Source organism: Eleginops maclovinus, chromosome 22 (genome assembly GCF_036324505.1).
Source record: "Eleginops maclovinus isolate JMC-PN-2008 ecotype Puerto Natales chromosome 22, JC_Emac_rtc_rv5, whole genome shotgun sequence".
Taxonomy (NCBI): domain Eukaryota; kingdom Metazoa; phylum Chordata; class Actinopteri; order Perciformes; family Eleginopidae; genus Eleginops; species Eleginops maclovinus.
Window position 1 is genome coordinate 9,692,342 of NC_086370.1, and position 18,151 is coordinate 9,710,492.

The window sequence follows — 18,151 nt, forward strand, 5'->3', positions numbered from 1 at the left end:
ACGCAACGAGTATAACGTTCCGCAATTTTTTTTAAACAAATAATTCAACCACCTCTTTTAATTTAAATGCAAGGAGACAACTGGGACAAAGCCTGCACATACTTTGAAATATGTTCTTTCTACTCATCTTACCATGGTTTTTTCTTGTGCATCTTATTTCCTTGGTTTCAGGTCGGGCTGATTTTAATGCGACACCGCCAATACTCGTCATCATTCATCCCTAGGTTGTCGAAAACAGGTAAGATGAACAATTTAGCAACATATACATATGACATATTTCACAAAGGTGTTGTTGGAGAAGTGTTTTTTAATTTTGTTAATGTTTTAAAAGATACTAAAAGATAGCTCACGCTCAGTTTAGGTGAGTGTGTGTCGCTTTAGAGTATAGCTTCCTCTTAGTAACCAGCTAGCTTAGGTTGCTAACCAGCTAACCATCAACAGCTGGAGGCATTCAGCTGTCAGCACAGAGCAGGAAAGTGTTAACGATACACAGCTTTGACAGTTCAGATTTCTACCAGATTTGCGTCACCAAAACACGAGTTAACTACTTCTAAGGCATTGACAGCTGCTATGTCTGTAGTATTACGTGTGTGTCTTGCATCCAGCTGATACAGGCATTGCAAGGACGGCAAATGTGAACAGATCTTTAGTGACTTAGTTGGTGCTTATTTACTTTCTAGGTGACTGGGAGAAATGGCTTGTATTAGAACAGAAACGTTTACTGATAAAGATTACTCACTTATTTAACATTGCAGAGGCGACGGTGTGCAGCAGTGTTTTGAAAGGTCCTCGCCATGGAGCTGGCTCACAGTCTGCTGCTCAATGAAGATGCCTTGGCCCAGATCACCGAAGCAAAGAGGCCTGTCTTCATCTTCGAATGGCTCCGCTTCTTGGATAAAGTGCTTGTGGCAGCAAATAAGGTGACAATTGAGATTTCAGCTTTGTTTTCTTAGTGGGTTTCATTAGAGGCAGTTTGTGACATTGTTCTGCATTTGAATGGCAGGTGGATGTGAAGGAGAAGCAGAAGAAACTGGTAGAACAGCTGACAGGGCTGATCAGCAGCGCCCCTGGACCACCAACAAGAAAACTTCTGGCCAAAAACCTTGCTACCCTTTACAGCATCGGCGACACCTTCACTGTTTTCCAGACTCTGGATAAATGCAATGAGATCATCAAAAGCAAGGATGACACTCCTGCATACTTGCCAACAAAACTGTAGGATCCCATTTATTTTTTATTTTTATAAATACAGTCATTCTACACATTTGCTGCTACCACTGCTTAGAGTGTTTTGGTTATTTACTGTAGGCTCACCTTCAAGGGTATTAGCAGTTAAGCCAAATGTTAATCTGCAGAATGACATTTCATGTTCAAAGGGGGGATTAAGTGTACATTAACAGATATTATGCTGTGTTTTCTTGCTGATATTAGTGGAATCTAACAGATTTGAAGCTGCAGTGTTTTACTGCAGGCTTTTTTCCATCAATCTTTCATACCTCTTTGACACGGTGGATTGAAAAAAAGCCAGTATGAATGTTTGAATAGGAGATTGAAGTTATAAATGTGAACACAATTAGGTGTTGTTTGATTATTGGGTTGTTTCTCAAATCATTGAACTATAATGTAAACATATGTTGCAGTGCTGCAGTGGCATGCGTTGGAGCTTTTTATGACAAGATGGGCAGGATGCTGGGAAGCTCTTTTCCAGACACCATTAATAACATGTTAAAGGCATTAAAGAGTGCAGAGGTACGTATATTTGGCAATGGAATGCAGCTTTCCATTTTCTTTCAGCAATAATGTATTTGGTCAAATTTTGCAGTGGAAAGTAGGAACATAATAGATAACTAAAAGAGATGTATTTTCAGAAACAAATGTAACATTTATTTGATTTGTCCTGTTTTCAAATAGTCCCAAGGCAGAGGAGAGATCCTTCTCAGCCTGCAGAAGGTGCTCTGCGGTCTGGGTGGAGCTGCAGCTTCATGTCACAGAGATATCTACAAGAACGCCCGCTCTCTGCTCACAGACAGGTCCATGGCCGTTCGCTGTGCAGTTGCAAAGGTTAGTCTCAGAAAGATAATGGAATTATGAGTTTCAAATCACACATATTTTGCTATGTCATTTATGTTGAATCAACTCATGTGTTAAGCAAATTCCCCCCCTATTGCGAAAGATAATTTTCTGTTTAGAAAACATGACGGTTGTACTGGACATTGTACAAGTTGTGTTAATAGCAGTTGTAGAATAAACATTCATACGTATTACTTAATACAACCTAAATGGTTGCGATATAACACTTATATGGCTAGTTTTTTTACTTTTAGTTGATTTACAAAAAGTAAAAGTACTTATTATGCACAAGGGCCTATTTTAGAATCCTATACTGCATAATTGATGCATTCATGTGTCAATCGCTTAGTGTTGCAGCTGGTAAATGGGGGACTCATTTGAAGTAATTTATATAACAAAGTTCCCCTTTGCCTATAATGTTACATAATCATTTATGAGTAGATTTGTATTTTGTATTAATTATATAAATCTGAAAAGTAGCTAGTAACTCAAGTCATGAAGTAAATGCAGTAAAAAGGGCAACATTTCCCTCTTACAAATATTATACCTCAAAAAAACTTCAGTAAGCACTTGATGAAATAAACACTTTCCAAGTGGTGAGTAATATATTGCAAAGATATGTATAAGCATCCAAATTGTTTGTATGCATCATCCATATGTCTATAATAATGAGATCGTAACTGCGGATGCATAATGTAGAGGTTACTAACAGGATCCCATCTTTATTCTTCTTCTCTGATCAGCACCTGTTGGAGCTGCAGAACGAGGCAGTATTCATGTGGACCACAGAACTGGAGAACGTGGCCACTTTGTGTTTTAAAGCCTTGGAAGGATCTAACTATGGCGTACGAGTAGAAGTGGCCAAACTGCTGGGGACAGTCATGGCCACCGCCCTGTTGCCCAAACAAGCAGCAGGTAGGGTAAAGGGTTGATTTGTGTGGTTTATGTCCAGTTATAAGACTAGCTCACCAGTTGTGTTCTTCATGAACTCAATACTTTTATTCTTCAGTGATGCGCCAGAACGTGAAGCGGGCCACTCTGGAGGAGGTGCTGGAGCTCATGGCCACAGGCTTTCTGCGTGGTGGATCGGGCTTCCTGAAGAGCGGAGGAGAGATGTTGAAGGGGGGAGGCTCTGTGAGCAGGGAGGTGCGGGTGGGCGTCACACAGGTGAGGTGGATTCTCAAACATTAGAACATGAGCCTGCCTTTTCTGATTCAGAGACTTCACACGTGTGCCCTCTATATTTTTCCCCAGGCCTACGTCGTGTTTGTGACTACGCTGGGTGGTCAGTGGCTGGAACGCAACTTTGCCACGTTCCTCTCCCACGTTTTGGACCTAGTGTCCCACCCAAGGGCCACGCAGACACACGTTGAGGCTGTGTACTCACGCCGCTGTGTTTCCTTCATGCTGCGCGCCACGCTTGGGGGCTTACTCGGAGAAAAAGCACAAATTGCAGCCGGCAAAGAAATCTGCCAAGCCATCAGCAAGCAAATGAGGGCTGTGGGTAAGGAGGATGGGGGGGAAATATCACGGTTCAGAGCATTACAGAGTAAGTACTCATCCATTATTATCACTTTTAATTCATTGAGTTTCTCAAACTCTTGCATGGTTTGGCTTGTGTGTCGACAGAGGTGGTGTTTCTTTTCCGTCTTGTTGTGTTTGGACATGGCTTTCCTTATATTTGCTTTGCTTCCTGCTTTTGCCTTTTGGGATCACTCTCCTCTTTCTTTACTTTTTCTTTTTAACCACAAGCAGCATTACAATGTCAGTAACATCATCCATTGCTAGCTCAGCATTTGAGTAACTCATGCTTGTGATATTGCAAAGCCTCCACAGGCTGTTTGCCATTCTGTTATTGTATTGCAATCCCTAAGGAGCATGACACAACTTTGACTTTAGACATCTGGCTTACACCAGCAGAAAAAACTGCATGTGCCTCTAAGTTAACAGACACATCGTAGAAACAAGCCCCCCCCCCAGCAATTAATATTTGCACGTTTTTCCATCATTAAGTTTTGTTGATCTCAGTTCCTCAAAATGTCGTCTTTTTTTTTTTCCCCCGATACAACAATCTTTTTTTCAATCACCTTTATCTCATTCAAAAAGGATGATTCTTACTCTGATTTGCTTTGCAACCTTTAAACTGATGTCAACGTTATGAAATGTACTCTTTATAGAAAACTATGTTGAGTGTCAGTTTCTCTTGAGAATTGGTCCTGGGCTCTTTACTATCCTTGCTGCTTTTCCAACCATCTGGATCTGTAAGAAATTGTATTTTGAAATATCTATGAACGATCTACTTGAAGTATGATTTTCTGGAGACATATGTTCCCCTCATTATTCTATACTTAGTTCCTGGTATCCTAAACTGTATGGAATAACCTGATTGCCACAGTTCAAGAAGCAGACTTCCTCTTTCTAAAGCTATTTAATTCCTTTCCTGTCTGACCCGTTTTGAGTGTTGCCAATACAAAGCTCTGAGGATTTAAAGTTCTTGATACACGACATTCAAAAATTCTAATCCATGATTTACCTGAGTTTAGATTTACTGTTTTTCTTTTGTCACTTTATCCATTGATACAGCTATAACCAGTGTGTCCTGTTCATACAGTTTGAAATCCTCAGAGTTTGTAGCAACGTGCTCCTCAGTATTTTGTGGGAAACGGAAATTCAGATTCATAATGTGTGACAGCAATACATACGCTAATAAGGCCAGTGCCTAATGTTACAACATAGCCATTTTTAGGACCATATCAGATGATAATAATTCACTTCAAAACATGCCTTGTTTTCCAGAAAAATATCAATCAAAGTAACGGTGCTGCACACATTTTTAATTTGAACATTCATTTAGAGGATTTCTGATCTTGTTCAACTTGGTCATTCTTGCATTTTCATAATGAAAAGTTCTTCTCTTTTGTTTCTCTTTCCCTGCCTCGTGTTTTTCCAGAGGCAGTTGTGAATGACATCAGTGGAGAGAACAAGGCCGGGGCAGCTGATGTCTCTGCCAGCCAGCATGTCATGGTGTGTGCCCTCAAAGAGCTGGGCAGCCTGGTGCAGAGTTTGAGTGCCACGGCTTCACCGCTCATACAGGAACCTTCTATAGGTGAGACACACCGCCCTCAAATGTATATTCACATTCAGGGATTATATAGTTGATAATACACCTAACACTGAATTATATGACATTGACCAGCCTCTTCTGTAACTTTGGTAATGGGTTTTTACATTTCACTATCCCTAAAACTGAATATAGCTGATGACAGCTATGTCAATCTACATACATGTCTTCTTTAAATGACTGAAAATACATGAAATGCTAACTGTAATGGCAATTGTTGCATATTACCGTTAAAGTGAATAAAATACATTATAGTCTCCATTCAGATGTAGACTGATTTGTTAACATCGCCATGTCCTCTTCCCCAGGACTCCTTGAAACCGTCACCTCAGTGCTGCTGCACCCAAGCATGGCGGCTCGTTTGGCCGCTGCCTGGTGTTTGCGCTGTGTTGCCGTGGCACTGCCGTACCAGCTGACCCCGCTGCTGGACCGCTGTGCGGAGAGAATCAACAACCTGAAGAGTTCGCCGGAGGCTGTCAGCGGCTACAGCTTCGCGATGGCTGCTTTGCTGGGAGGCGTGCACCAGTGTCCGCTTGGTATCCCCCACTCTAAGGGCAAGGTGTGTGGCCTCAGAATGTAATCTTACCGGCCACTTTGCTTTTCCTATATAGATTTAAAGTGGGATGTGGGGTTACATTAGGACATATTTACACGCTTCAAACACATAATCTTTCTCCTATTTTCTGCCTTAAAGAAACAATACATGAATTTAAGCTGTAAATGCTTCGTTTTGGCACCCGTCACTTTAAGCACTGTTTCCAAAACACCCATCTGATTTGCGTTTTCGGTCTTCCTTCCTTGCGCTGTCACCTTCTTCATAATAATACCGTAACCAGGGTTCAGTTTGTGTTTCAACTACACAGAATAAGTGGCACTTCTACAGGGGACTCTATAGTTACAACATCACGGGTGTCATGACGGCTTGTTTAAAAGGGAACATTTCCTAAATCGAGATTGGACATTTCTCCATGAATTAGGCATTTTGATACTTCCTCAGTTTTCTTTTTATAAAGAACCTATACCTGATATATTATTAAAACAAATGCATCACTTTCTACAATATGGCACCCTTAAAGATGATCTGTGTTATTCCCTTGTAGTTGGTGGTGAGTATAGCTGAAGACCTCCTGAGGACGGCTGCGCAGAACAGTCGTCTGTCCCTGCAGCGCACACAGGCAGGATGGCTGCTGCTGGGGGCCCTCATGACTCTCGGTGAGCCGCCCAGACCAAACTCTAATATCTTTTAACTTTGATTTATCAACAATACTGTGCCCCTCTCTCTCAATCTGACAACCACATTGTGTTTGTGCCCAGGTCCCTCCCTCGTGCGCTATCACCTTCCCAAGATGCTGCTGCTGTGGAGGAACGTGTTTCCTCGCTCGCAGAAGGAGCTGGAGGCGGAGAAGGCCAGAGGAGACGCCTTTACCTGGCAGGTCACCCTGGAGGGCCGAGCTGGAGCACTGTGTGGTAAAGAAACACACACACAAACCCCCTTACTATGCTCTGTATTGTGAGCACACACAATTGATCAACACGCCTGTTCCTCTCTTCTGTAGCCATGCGGAGCTTTGTGGCCCACTGTCCCGAGCTGCTTACAGAAGATGTGATCCGTAGACTGATGACTCCCATTGAATGTGCCATGACCATGATGTCTCAGTGAGTGTGATGCAGTTTGTTCATCGTGTTGTGTTTGTAAACTATTTCCTGCATTTATTTCAAGGTTATATTTCTAAACATTAAAAAAAAATCCAGTGTCCCTGCCATCATTAAAGTCCATGGCGCTCACCTGAAAGCAAGCGCGGCGATGGTGAGGCTCCGCTTGTACGACATCCTGGCTCTATTGCCACCGAAGACCTATGAAGGTAACACAGTCCTTTCTGCATTTTTATTTTCCCAGGCTTTACTAACATTTTTTGGAAGGTGTTTTTAAAAACAAATTAAATGTTTCTGTTATAGGCAGCTTCAACGCCCTGCTGAGGGAGCTGGTGGCAGAGTTCACTTTGACTGACAACTCAGCCAACACAACCACCTCCCTGCTTCGCTCTCTCTGCCACTATGACGACAGTGTGCTCATGGGTTCTTGGCTACAAGAGACGGACCACAAGTGCATAGAGGATCAGGTTAGTAAAATCATCAATGGCAATGAAAAATCCCAAATGTAATACATATTCTAAAAATAAGGGACAATGTTTGGTTTGTACTGCCATTGTTACTTGGTTTAAAAATATTACTGTACTCAAAAGGATCCATTATTATCTGTTAATAATACTCTGTGGTCCTCATACAGCTGCAGCCCAACAGTGCGTCAGGAAGTGGAGCTCTGGAGCACGACCCCTCCTCGATCTACCTGCGTGTTCCTGTAGGCGAGGCCATCCCGGGCCCTCTCCCTTTGGGTGTGTCCGTCATCGATGCCTCAGTGGCTCTGTTCGGTGTTGTTTTTCCCCATGTCTCCTTCAAACACAGGTGAGAAATGATGTTGTTGCTGTGGAGATTTGGACAAATTTGCAACATTTTTCTTCTTATCGTTTTGTGATTCATGTGTTCTCTTTTTGATTGATACACATTAATTCTCACTGTGTTTCACACCCAATATGATTCAGGCTGCAGATGCTGGACCACTTTGCAGAGTGCATAAAGCAGGCTAAAGGAGTTCGACAGCAGGCAGTCCAACTAAACATCTTTACTGCAGTGCTTAGTGCCCTTAAGGTGGGAAAACCTGTTTTCATATCCTCTTGAGACAGGAATATCATGTTTCATCATTTATGTAATGAGAAATAATCTCCTTTCTCGCTGAAGGGTTTGGCTGAGAACAAGAGTACTCTGGGTCCTGAGGAGGTGCGTAAATCGGCCCTGGCACTGGTGATGGGAGCGCTGGACAATCCCAACCCCATCCTGCGCTGCGCTGCTGGAGAGGCCCTAGGCAGGATGGCTCAGGTGGTGGGAGAGGCTACATTCATCGCCAGAATGGCACAGACCAGCTTTGATAAGTAATTATTTCGTATCTGTATTTTGTTTCTATTTTCTCTCTCTATTCCGTTATTTCCCAGTTTAATATAAATAGAGAGACCACGACCATTCTAATCAGTTACAGAGAGTTTGGATCACATTTTATTGTAGGTCAATTTCAGTCTTCGATTGTCCTGATTATCCATCTTGAACTGAATCTGTCTTTCCTTGGCTTTAATCTTGTGATCCATATCTCTCCTCTTCCTCTATTCCCAGACTGAAGTCTGCCCGTGATGTGGTATCAAGGACGGGCCATTCACTGGCTCTCGGCTGTCTGCATCGATATGTTGGAGGGATTGGCTCGGGCCAGCACTTAAAGACCAGTGTCAGCATCCTATTGGCGCTGGCCCAGGATGGGTCCTCTCATGAGGTCCAGGTACAGTGAATTACTGCCTTACTATCCTTTTTTTCCTGTTGCTTTTTCCCCAACTGAACTGGATTATAGATTGGTTTACCTCGATCAAATTGTGTTGTTTTTACCAATTTATTTATTCTCTAAACTGACCCCACACCAATCCTTATTTCATCAGTTGTGCTTTACAGCTTACTAATACTGTTATTCTCTTGTTAACAGACATGGGCTCTGCACTCTCTGGCTCTGATTGTGGATTCGAGTGGTCCTATGTACAGAGGCTATGTGGAGCCCACTCTGTCCCTGGTGCTCACCCTGCTCCTCACTGTGCCCCCGTCCCACACAGAAGTGCACCAGTGTTTGGGGCGCTGCCTGGGAGCTCTCATCACCACTGTGGGACCAGAACTACAGGGTAACTGTGGCAGAAGGGAAACATCAGAAACCTCCCTGTATAACTCACATTTGACCCTTTAAATGCTGTAGACATAATATATTCTTTCCCGGCCCGCAGGTGGCAGCGTATTCACTCTCCAAGCCCCTAACCTAACGACATACTCTGATTGTGATTGCTAAAAAGGCTAATAAGGCTGACTGCTTATCTGTGTCATTGCCAGGAAATGGAGCCACCATCTCCACCATCCGCTCGTCCTGCCTGGTTGGATGTGCCATAATGCAGGACCACTCGGACTCCCTCGTGCAGGCAGCAGCCATCTCCTGTTTGCAGCAGCTGCACATGTTTGCTCCACGCCATGTCAACCTGTCCAGTCTGGTGCCTTGTCTCTGTGTAAGACATGATGAGATATCATGACTTTAGATAGTAGTTTCAGTAATTGTTGATCTTAAATTCCTACTGTACTGTCGAATCCCTGCAGGTGCACCTGTGCAGCTCTCACCTGCTGCTGCGCCGGGCTGCCGTAGCCTGTCTAAGGCAGCTCGCTCAGAGAGAGGCTGCAGAGGTCTGCGAGTATGCCATGAGCCTGGCAAAGAGAGCGGGAGACAACACTACAATCCGTGAGTACACACCGGGATACTGACCAGCACTTAAATTATTGTTTCGGCTTTTGTGGCTGCTAAACCTGCACAAATAAGACAAAACTGTATAATTGTCAATACAGGCAAAAGGTTGTCATGCTCCCTTAACTGTGCTCCCAGAAAAGTAGCAAATCTGTGCTTCTTAACTATTGCAAACTTTTAATTTAGGTACTAAGCATACATCTCAAAGTGTCAAAACTTCCCCCTTACTATGCCAATGAGCCTCATTGCAAAAACACTGCACTGAAAAAGGTTACATTTATATGTGTTTTCTTTGCCCCTGGTTTAGATCTGAACATTACGGAGACCGGCCTGGAGGGCGTTCTGTTTGGCATGCTGGACCGGGAGACGGACAGGAAGCTGTGTTCTGATATCCATGATACACTGGGCCACATGCTGTCGTCTCTTGCTGTAGAAAAGCTTTCTCATTGGCTGAAACTCTGCAAAGATGTCCTTGCAGCAACAACAGGTAACATTTTAGAACCGCAAATGTGACTAATTACGACTTTGTGACTTGAAATTATTTAAGGATGGAATAGAGAACAAAGTAAGTTTCACTCAGAAGCAAAGTCAGGTTTATTTTACATCCCGAAAGCAGTTTAGATATTTACTGAGGTTTGGATGCACATGTCAGCAAAGGATACAAAATGCATTTATTATCTGTCATTGAAGTGACCTGGTGGACTTCTCTTTTAAATCTGTTTATCATGAATGTGTCTGTCTTCGTTTGCAGACGTAGCAGCACCTGTTGTCTTCGAGGTTGAAAAGGATGAGGAGGACTCAGAGAAAAAGGACGAGATGGACGATGACAGCATGTTCACAGGCCTGGGCGAAGACGACAAGTCCAAGCCTTCTGTGGCGCCACGCTGGGTGACGCGGGTATTTGCCGCGGACTGCCTGTGTCGCATCATCCTGCTGTGTGAGAATGACAAAGCGCACTTTGACCTGGCGGCCGCCCGCTCTGCACAAGCCAAGAACCCCAAAGGTATTTGGCATGTTGCCAGGACGGAACAGCTCAGATCACTTTTGATGATAGATGCCACCTTTGATCTGTGTGAAACACATTTTCTTCTAACCAGTACAGCTGTTTGTTTGGTACAGGCAGTTGTTCGGTTTATAAACGTTTTTGCGACCTTCAGGAAGTGTTAGCTGCTGATTGAAGGTCATTCATGTGATTTTGTGTAAAGATGGAACAAAGAGAGATGAGTAGGCAAAACTGGGACAGAATTTTGTTTTCTCTGTGACGAACAGTAGAACCAGGATTTATATAAGGTAATCTGGAATAAGGTGGAGTTTTTATTTTAATTTAATTTTAAGCTGCTCTGGAAGCAGCAGCTACAAAAAGGCTCACAGTGTTTTCAACTAATCCCTTTAAAGTTGCACTTTAACTCAATTAAATCCCAGCCTAGCTCAATATACAGATTATTTGTGTCAACTTCTAAAAGTGTATTTGCTGTGTGCTTCTGTTTGTCTCTTAAGTAAGTTTCCATTAAAGAAAGGTGGTTATTAAGCTACATGGCATCAAAGGCCCATTAAAAACACATGTGGAACAAAGACTGGCTAAAGTTTAAATTACCATAAACTGAAAAACTGTCATTGCTCTAATATTCAGCTCTACATCTTGATGGTGAAAAAAAAAATCACTGGTACTTATTGAACTTGCACTGACTTGAAGCTGAATATGTAACAAACTTCTGTTGTAAATTGTACTGATTGATTGATTAAGGTGGCGAGTCACATCCCAAACAACGATTTTGAAATATGTTTCTATTCCTCACACAATCCTTGTTGTCCCATCCAGGAGATCAGTTGGTGCTCCATTTGTCAGACCTCATTCGCATGGCATTCATGGCGGCCACAGACCACAGCAACCAGCTGAGGATGGCCGGCCTGCAGGCCCTGGAGGACATCATTAAAAAGTTTGCGTCCGTCCCAGAGCCCGAGTTCCCAGGCCATGTTATCCTGGAACAATACCAAGCCAATGTGAGTCAGAAATACATCAAATTCCCCCAAAAAAGCCACACAGGAAAGTGAAACCAATTGTAAGCATGTATTCATGTATGCATTTAGGTCGGAGCTGCCCTAAGACCTGCCTTTTCACCTGATACTCCGTCTGACATCACAGCTAAAGCATGCCAGGTAAGACCCTTTGCTTTGCTAACAAACATTTAAAAGGTTGATTGGTTATTTCAGAAGTGTGAGATGCACCTAGCCCACTCTGTTTGAAATGAAACATCCGTTCAAATAAACAGCCCTGAAGTGACTCGTTTGTTACCATGACCTCTCTATGTGACTAAAGGTATGTAGCACGTGGATTGGCAGTGGCGTAGTCAGTGACCTCAATGACCTGCGGCGAGTCCACAACCTGCTGGTGTCGTCGCTGGACAAGGTGCAGGCTGGGAAAGGCTCATCCAGTCAGCTGTATAGTGAGAGTGCCACCACCATGGAAAAACTGGCTGTGCTTAAGGCTTGGGCTGAGGTGAGACTAAAGACCCGATCACACAGTCCCATATGCAAGTGATGTCCATACTGTAATAAAGCTGTCAATTCACACCAACCTTCTTTCCCAGGTGTATGTGGTGTCGATGAACATCAAGAAAGAGGCCGAGTCTAAGCCTGCCAAGCCAGTCCCAAGTGGAGACGACGACGACGATGACGATGATCTTGGCGCAGACGTGCTACCACCCGACAGCCTCATCACTTTGGTGCAGCCTGAGCTGCCGTCGCTGAGCCGCCTGTGGCTGGCCATGCTGCGGGACTACGCTCTGCTCACCCTGCCTGCGGAGTTCTCCAGTCAGCTGCCCCCTGAAGGTACAAGACTAATTCTTATCCACCAAATCGATACTAATAAAATGTCTTCATATGCACGGTTAAATGCACATAGCACAAGTTCTTGGTTTAAGTTCTGGTCCCATTAAAATTGGAATTTTATGCTCCTGATTTTTCCAAAAACCTTGCTTAAAACAAATATGTCAATGACAATAAAAATCGCCTTTCAGTAATGTGTTCCCAACAAGTCCTTTCCCCATCATTGTGTTCAGGGGGAGCTTTTTACACTCCAGAGACTATAGACACAGCAAGACTCCACTATCGCAGCTCTTGGGCCCCTGTCCTGCATGCTGTGGCCCTGTGGCTGAGCAGCACCGGGTTCGGGGCTGCTGAAGAGAAAGAAGACGTGCCCTCAGCTCTCTCCAAGGCTCTTGCCATCTCTCAAGCACCCTCCTCCACCAAAAAGAGCTTTGAGGAGTCGGTCAGAGACAGGATGCATCTGATGTTGGGTAAAGAGACGCTCGTCATTTGTGCTATATAACATTCATGTAACGTCTCGTGAACGCTATCTCTCAGGGAAACTGTAGGTTTTTTTATTTATTAAACTGGCACTAATAATATACTTGAACGCAATTATTAAGTGTTTAAAATTTGGTGGAAAAAGGTCAAGGTGCATATCTTAACTGTGACGGTTTCACACAGACCTTTGAGAGGATATAATGAAGTGATGACATACATGTTAACGTCAACCTGAAATGCCGGAAGAAGCATACAACCACAAATGTAGTTGTTTGGCTTTGTTCCTCACAGACACTCAATACCTCTACATGTAATTTTCTAAAAATACTTTTATGTAGCTTTTGTTTATCTTACAGCTATGGACACGTGTTGCATCCTCCCACAGTGAAAGAGGTAGCATTGGATAGAAGAAGAGAATAGCATCAACACACCCTAAGTGCATTTCTGCGTTCTGTCTCTCAGGTGTCAGTATAGAGTTTCTTTGCTTCCCCCGGCCCGAGGAGCCCATTGAACATGTGATGTCCTGCCTGCACGCCCTGTTTACTCTGCTCGAATCTCCATGCGCTAAGATCCATATCGCAGAGGACCAGGTAAAGACACAAGTCAAGGAGCAGATATTTCTGATCTACAGAGGAGAGATTTTGTAGAAAATGTGTTCCACTTTCCTAGGATTTGTTTTAAAATATGTTTGAATACACATTTGAAAAAATATATATACTTATCAAACTATTTAAACTTGAAATGTGTGTCTGCGTTTCAGGAAACAGCATTTGTATTTTATTATGTTAAGTTTACTCTGTTTTAAATTGCAATTCAGAGGCAGCATTACTATCCTATGTTAACGGAAAACCACTTAATAACTAAAAATACAAATCCAGAGGCCTGCTTTGTTGATTGCAGATTGACTTTTAACTATCAAATGAGAAACATTTATAAGTATTTTATTCATGACCTTTTTTATTTACACTTTGCTGTGGTGATATATTTACCAGTGACTGATCACCACCTTAGTGCAAATATCTGGTAAATACCACAGGGTCACGTGATATTTACTGACTTTATGAGGAGACAAGGATCGCCCCAGTGCTCCATTAAACATTCAACTGCCATGCAGTGCATAATTCAGATGTTGAGGGGCTTCGAAGGATACACTGATTAAATCAACAAAATAAGCCGGTTGTTTATTCTCGGCTGCGTTTGTTGGAGCCTTTGAAATAAGATGTGTGATGATACAGCCCCTCATATTGGTTCTTGGCATGAGTCTTTTTGCTGTATAAAACTTTCATAAAAAGCCCCTTTTCTACTTAACAGCTTGTGGAGCCAGAAACGATGTGTAGAATATCAATGTTCACTTCCTCATTCTTTCACAGAGAAATTACTGTAAATGTTATTTCTGTTGTAGCTGTTGGCAGTGGAGCTCCTGAACGTGCTCCACAGGCTGCTGTTGACTCGGGATCCTCCTGCAGTACAGCTCCAGGTCACTGCTGTCGTACAGGAGACCATCAGGGCCGCACAGGACCATCTGCAGCGACAGAAGGCCGCCAGGGGTTAGACACTAACACATTTTACATTACATTACAATGTGAGACTGTGAAAATGCCAAACTCAATAAGCTGTTTTGCCTCACCATTTTTGAAGTCTGTTAATCTTTAATTCAAGATGATGTTTGAGCGATTTTGGTCTCTGTGATTTTGCTCAGGCAAAGAGGAAGAAGGCGAGAAAGACTCTCAGCCCAGCCTCGGGGAAGGAGCAGACACGGGGGAGCTCGTCCCGGGCAAGTCTCTGGTGTTCGCAGCCATGGAGCTGCTTGTCTTCATCCTGGTCCGCCACTTGCCGCAGCTTAATGCACGTGTGAGGGAATCACCGAGCCACGTGCCACTCAGGCCTCAGCGGCTACCCGAGGAAAGCGCGCGCCTTGTGGCCAACACAGTTTCCATCCTGGCAGAACTGCCCTCGCTCTGCTCTCCTGCCGGTGAGGCCCGGAGCAAAGTACAACAACACAGCACACAGTGATGAAAATCTCTGTTCCAACATGGATGATTTATTTAGAATGACTAGCCTGCTTGGCCTGCGTTTTATCAGGTTTATTTATGCCGATGATAAAGGCTGTTAATGCTATGGTTTCTCTGTGCCTTACAAAAAGCATATGGTAAACTGCTCTATGTTATGTGAGATTAGGAGTAAGTATAGATATTACTACCATAGCAATGTGGTGTTTGTACAGCGATCGCCCAGGCTCACAGTTTATATATTCTTTACAGGGAGCATGACCATCCTCCCCACGGTGCTCTTCCTAATCACGGGGGTGCTGAGGGAAACGGCACTTAAGACCGCTGATAACTCGGTGCCTGTGACTGTGTCAGCGGCCCTGCAGGGCATCAAAACCATCATCACCTCTCCACTGGCCCGTGTGGAGAGCATGCAGGCACAGTGGACAGGCCTGGTGAGAAGCAGCCTGGCGTCTGTCCTGGAGAACTCACAGCCAGGTAAACACACAAGTTTGATTGTGAACTTTCTGAAGCAGGGGCAAGAAAATATAATGGCCTTGTTACTCATTGACAGTATTCATGCTTGTTTGTGTATTTCTGTATTTCTGTAGAGGAGTCCAGGCCTGAAATGGATGAGGTGAGCATGTTAACAGCGATCACACTCTTCCTGCTGTCTGCCAGCAATGAACTTGTAGGAGTTACCGTCCTGCAGAAGGGCTGCATGGACCGCTTCCGAAACGCCCTCAACTCCAGCGATCCCTGGGTAAGCACCTTAAAAACACAGCTGAAATATGATAATATCTACTGCCTGATCAAAAGGTGTAATCCTGGTGTGTGTAGCCATGTTTAAGTAAGGACATCATTCTTTTTGCCACAGGTTCAGGCACGGTGTTACCAGCTGCTGTTGTCAGTGTTTCAGCACTCCAGCCGTGCCCTGTCTACGCCATACATCCACGCTCTGGCCCCACTCATGGTGGAGAAGCTGAAGGCGGTGGAGCGCAGTCGCCCGGGGACTAATGCCGAGCTGCAGGCTGTGCAGGAGGGCATCAGGGTGCTGGAGAATCTCGTCGGTATGGGGGAAGAGCAGAACCGTAAGTATGCCTCCGCCTAATGGACCACTAAAGATCCGTATTTGTTCCATTACAGTGTTCAGCTGCATTAAAGTAGGTCTTAGCTCAGTTTTGATGTGTTATCAAAGAGGAAACTTTAGAGCATTCAATGCTGAATTTAGAATCCCTGCACTGGTTTGCTGTCAACTCGTCTAGTGATTTCCACATCATGCTATACTGTATATTTGATATCATTTGGGTTTTTTTCCCCCAATTATATCTTTATATTCTCTTTTCCATATTAAAGCACTGCACTGCATACAAATCTATAAAGGGATGAGTGATTTCCTATATGTGTTATATTTAGCTATGGCATATTCCATGTTTGGTGTTCAAACTGTTTTATTTTGGAGCTGTAGATTATGCATCACATATTTAGGGCTGCAACTACAAATTCATTGCAAGACAGATTGGTTGATTGATGCAGATACAAATCTACAGATTACTTAGTTGATTGATCAATGTATTCATTCGTTTGTGTAGCTGTTGGCCATAAAACCTGGTTGCCTCTACTGGCTTTGTTGTCTGAGAAACAATATCAGTGCTTTATTGTCAGGAAAACGAACAAGGATAATCAGCATGGATCCTCACATAGAGTTTGTAAATTGGCTTGATAAATTACTCAAACGATCATTTAATTTTCCAAAAAGGAACATTTTTGGCTTAGCTCTCATTTTTAAAACCCATTAATACTTCAAGTCCAGCCAATGCACATGTCAGTTAATGCCTTGGAGAATTTAATTGGATTTGTTACCTCACTTCCATTTGTCAACAGTGCAGTTAAACTCTCCCAGCTCATTTCTGTTTTTTACTATTAGTTTTTGTTAGCGATTTCCTTTTTAATTGTGTCATTGTTATGGTGTGTTTAACAGGGGTGCAGTTGCTTGCTCTTCTGGTGCCAACCCTCATCTCATACCTTTTGGATGAAAATGCCATTTCCTCTGCGCCTCAAGTCTCCAGAGGCCTGCATGAATTTGCCCTTCAGAACTTAATGCGGATTGGCCCCCTCTATCCTGCTGCCTTCAAGACAGTAATCAGTGCCGCACCTGAGCTTAAAATCTGTTTGGAATCAGCTATACGGGCCAACCAGGCCAGCAGCAGAGCCAAAGCTGCAGCCAGGCAAGCTCAGCCCCAAGTGCAGGCTGCTCCCACCATCAAACTCAAGACTAACTTCTTCTGAACCCCCCTTAAAATGCTCTGTACACTCTCACTGCCCAAATGAATGTTGTCTTTGTAGGTCTGTTTTGTTGTCAGTCAACAGAGTGTCACATGTTGTGTCTGAATCAACTGCAGTTTCCTAAGTATATTTATTTATTCTTCATCTCGTTTGGATTTGATGGATGAGAACTGTTCTTAAAGTTATGAAGGAAAGTGTGTAAATATCATTAATAAGCATTTCATTGTTCGCTTTAAAAAACAACTCACTTTTAAAATCTGCAGGAAATGTTGATTGTCTGAATGTATCATTACTGCACATTTATTAAGGGACACAATTTACTTTTTTTATTCCCATCTTTTTTTCCTTATCATGTCTTTTATGTATGGTTATTATTTTATCACTATCTAAAATATAACGTTTACTGTGCCATTTTTGCTGTGATTTTGCGTCACCATAAGCGTGGCAGTATTTTTGTTTGTTTTTGTTTCCAATCATGCATGTTTTATTGAGGTGGTTTGGAATATGACCCTGATTGTAACTGATAGATGTTTTCTTATTTTTGTTTTAGTTTCTTTATTTGAAGGAGTGTTTTGTCTCTTAAATTATGTTGTAAACATTACTGCTACATGCTTTTAAACAATGCTGAGAAATGACTGCATATCATTGAGATTTGAATCAAATTTTATGAGAGCCCTTTAAATATTAAATGCATAAACTTTTGAATTGTTTTTGGGCAGAAATTGTAATTCTTAGAGACGGTTAATCGATCTGCTGATAAACAGGGGGGGGGGGGGGGTACTACATAATTTAGTATGTGCTGCATCTCATAAAGACTGTTGTATTGATTATAACTTTGATCCATTTCTGTCAATAAGTAATAGCTACCTAAACGGTCGAGTGTCAGTTTCCATTATAAATTGGCAGATTTGTCCAAATTGTCCTGTGTTACATTCCACCCTTATTTATTTAAAATGTGATTAAAGTTGCTTTGACCTCACTGTAATGATGTCTGTACATGAATTCACA

General features: G+C 43.0%; 1 protein-coding gene across 2 annotated transcripts; it reads left to right on the top strand.

The window, feature by feature from the left end:
- Nucleotides 1-171: 171 nt before the first annotated feature.
- Nucleotides 172-18,122, top strand: heatr5b (HEAT repeat containing 5B). Of its 2 annotated transcripts, none has more exons than XM_063874621.1 (36): nucleotides 172-238; nucleotides 756-920; nucleotides 1,004-1,215; nucleotides 1,641-1,749; nucleotides 1,912-2,061; nucleotides 2,814-2,985; nucleotides 3,080-3,237; nucleotides 3,325-3,619; nucleotides 5,021-5,176; nucleotides 5,500-5,750; nucleotides 6,292-6,403; nucleotides 6,506-6,658; nucleotides 6,748-6,847; nucleotides 6,944-7,053; nucleotides 7,148-7,311; nucleotides 7,479-7,654; nucleotides 7,792-7,897; nucleotides 7,988-8,178; nucleotides 8,414-8,573; nucleotides 8,772-8,961; nucleotides 9,164-9,333; nucleotides 9,422-9,560; nucleotides 9,871-10,050; nucleotides 10,315-10,566; nucleotides 11,383-11,564; nucleotides 11,652-11,720; nucleotides 11,881-12,060; nucleotides 12,152-12,392; nucleotides 12,623-12,859; nucleotides 13,332-13,459; nucleotides 14,272-14,416; nucleotides 14,569-14,841; nucleotides 15,131-15,355; nucleotides 15,469-15,620; nucleotides 15,735-15,948; nucleotides 16,839-18,122. In XM_063874621.1, exons 2-36 carry the CDS (start codon nucleotides 795-797, stop codon nucleotides 17,144-17,146), a joined length of 6,186 nt encoding a protein of 2,061 aa, XP_063730691.1. In that variant the 5' UTR covers nucleotides 172-238; nucleotides 756-794; the 3' UTR covers nucleotides 17,147-18,122. The 2 variants fall into 2 exon arrangements, with proteins under 2 accessions (XP_063730691.1, XP_063730692.1); XM_063874622.1 differs by having other exon boundaries at nucleotides 3,325-3,574.
- The last annotated feature ends 29 nt before the right edge of the window (nucleotides 18,123-18,151 follow it).

What these genes read in the sequence shown, in the direction of transcription:
- heatr5b (XM_063874621.1), top strand. Translation starts at nt 795, where the DNA reads ATGGAGCTGGCTCACAGTCTGCTGCTCAATGAAGATGCCTTGGCCCAG. An exon ending in TGTCCTTGCAGCAACAACAG is followed by an intron (nt 10,051 to 10,314) that starts GTAACATTTTAG and finishes CTTCGTTTGCAG; the next exon opens with ACGTAGCAGCACCTGTTGTC. An exon ending in CTCGCTCTGCTCTCCTGCCG is followed by an intron (nt 14,842 to 15,130) that starts GTGAGGCCCGGA and finishes TATTCTTTACAG; the next exon opens with GGAGCATGACCATCCTCCCC.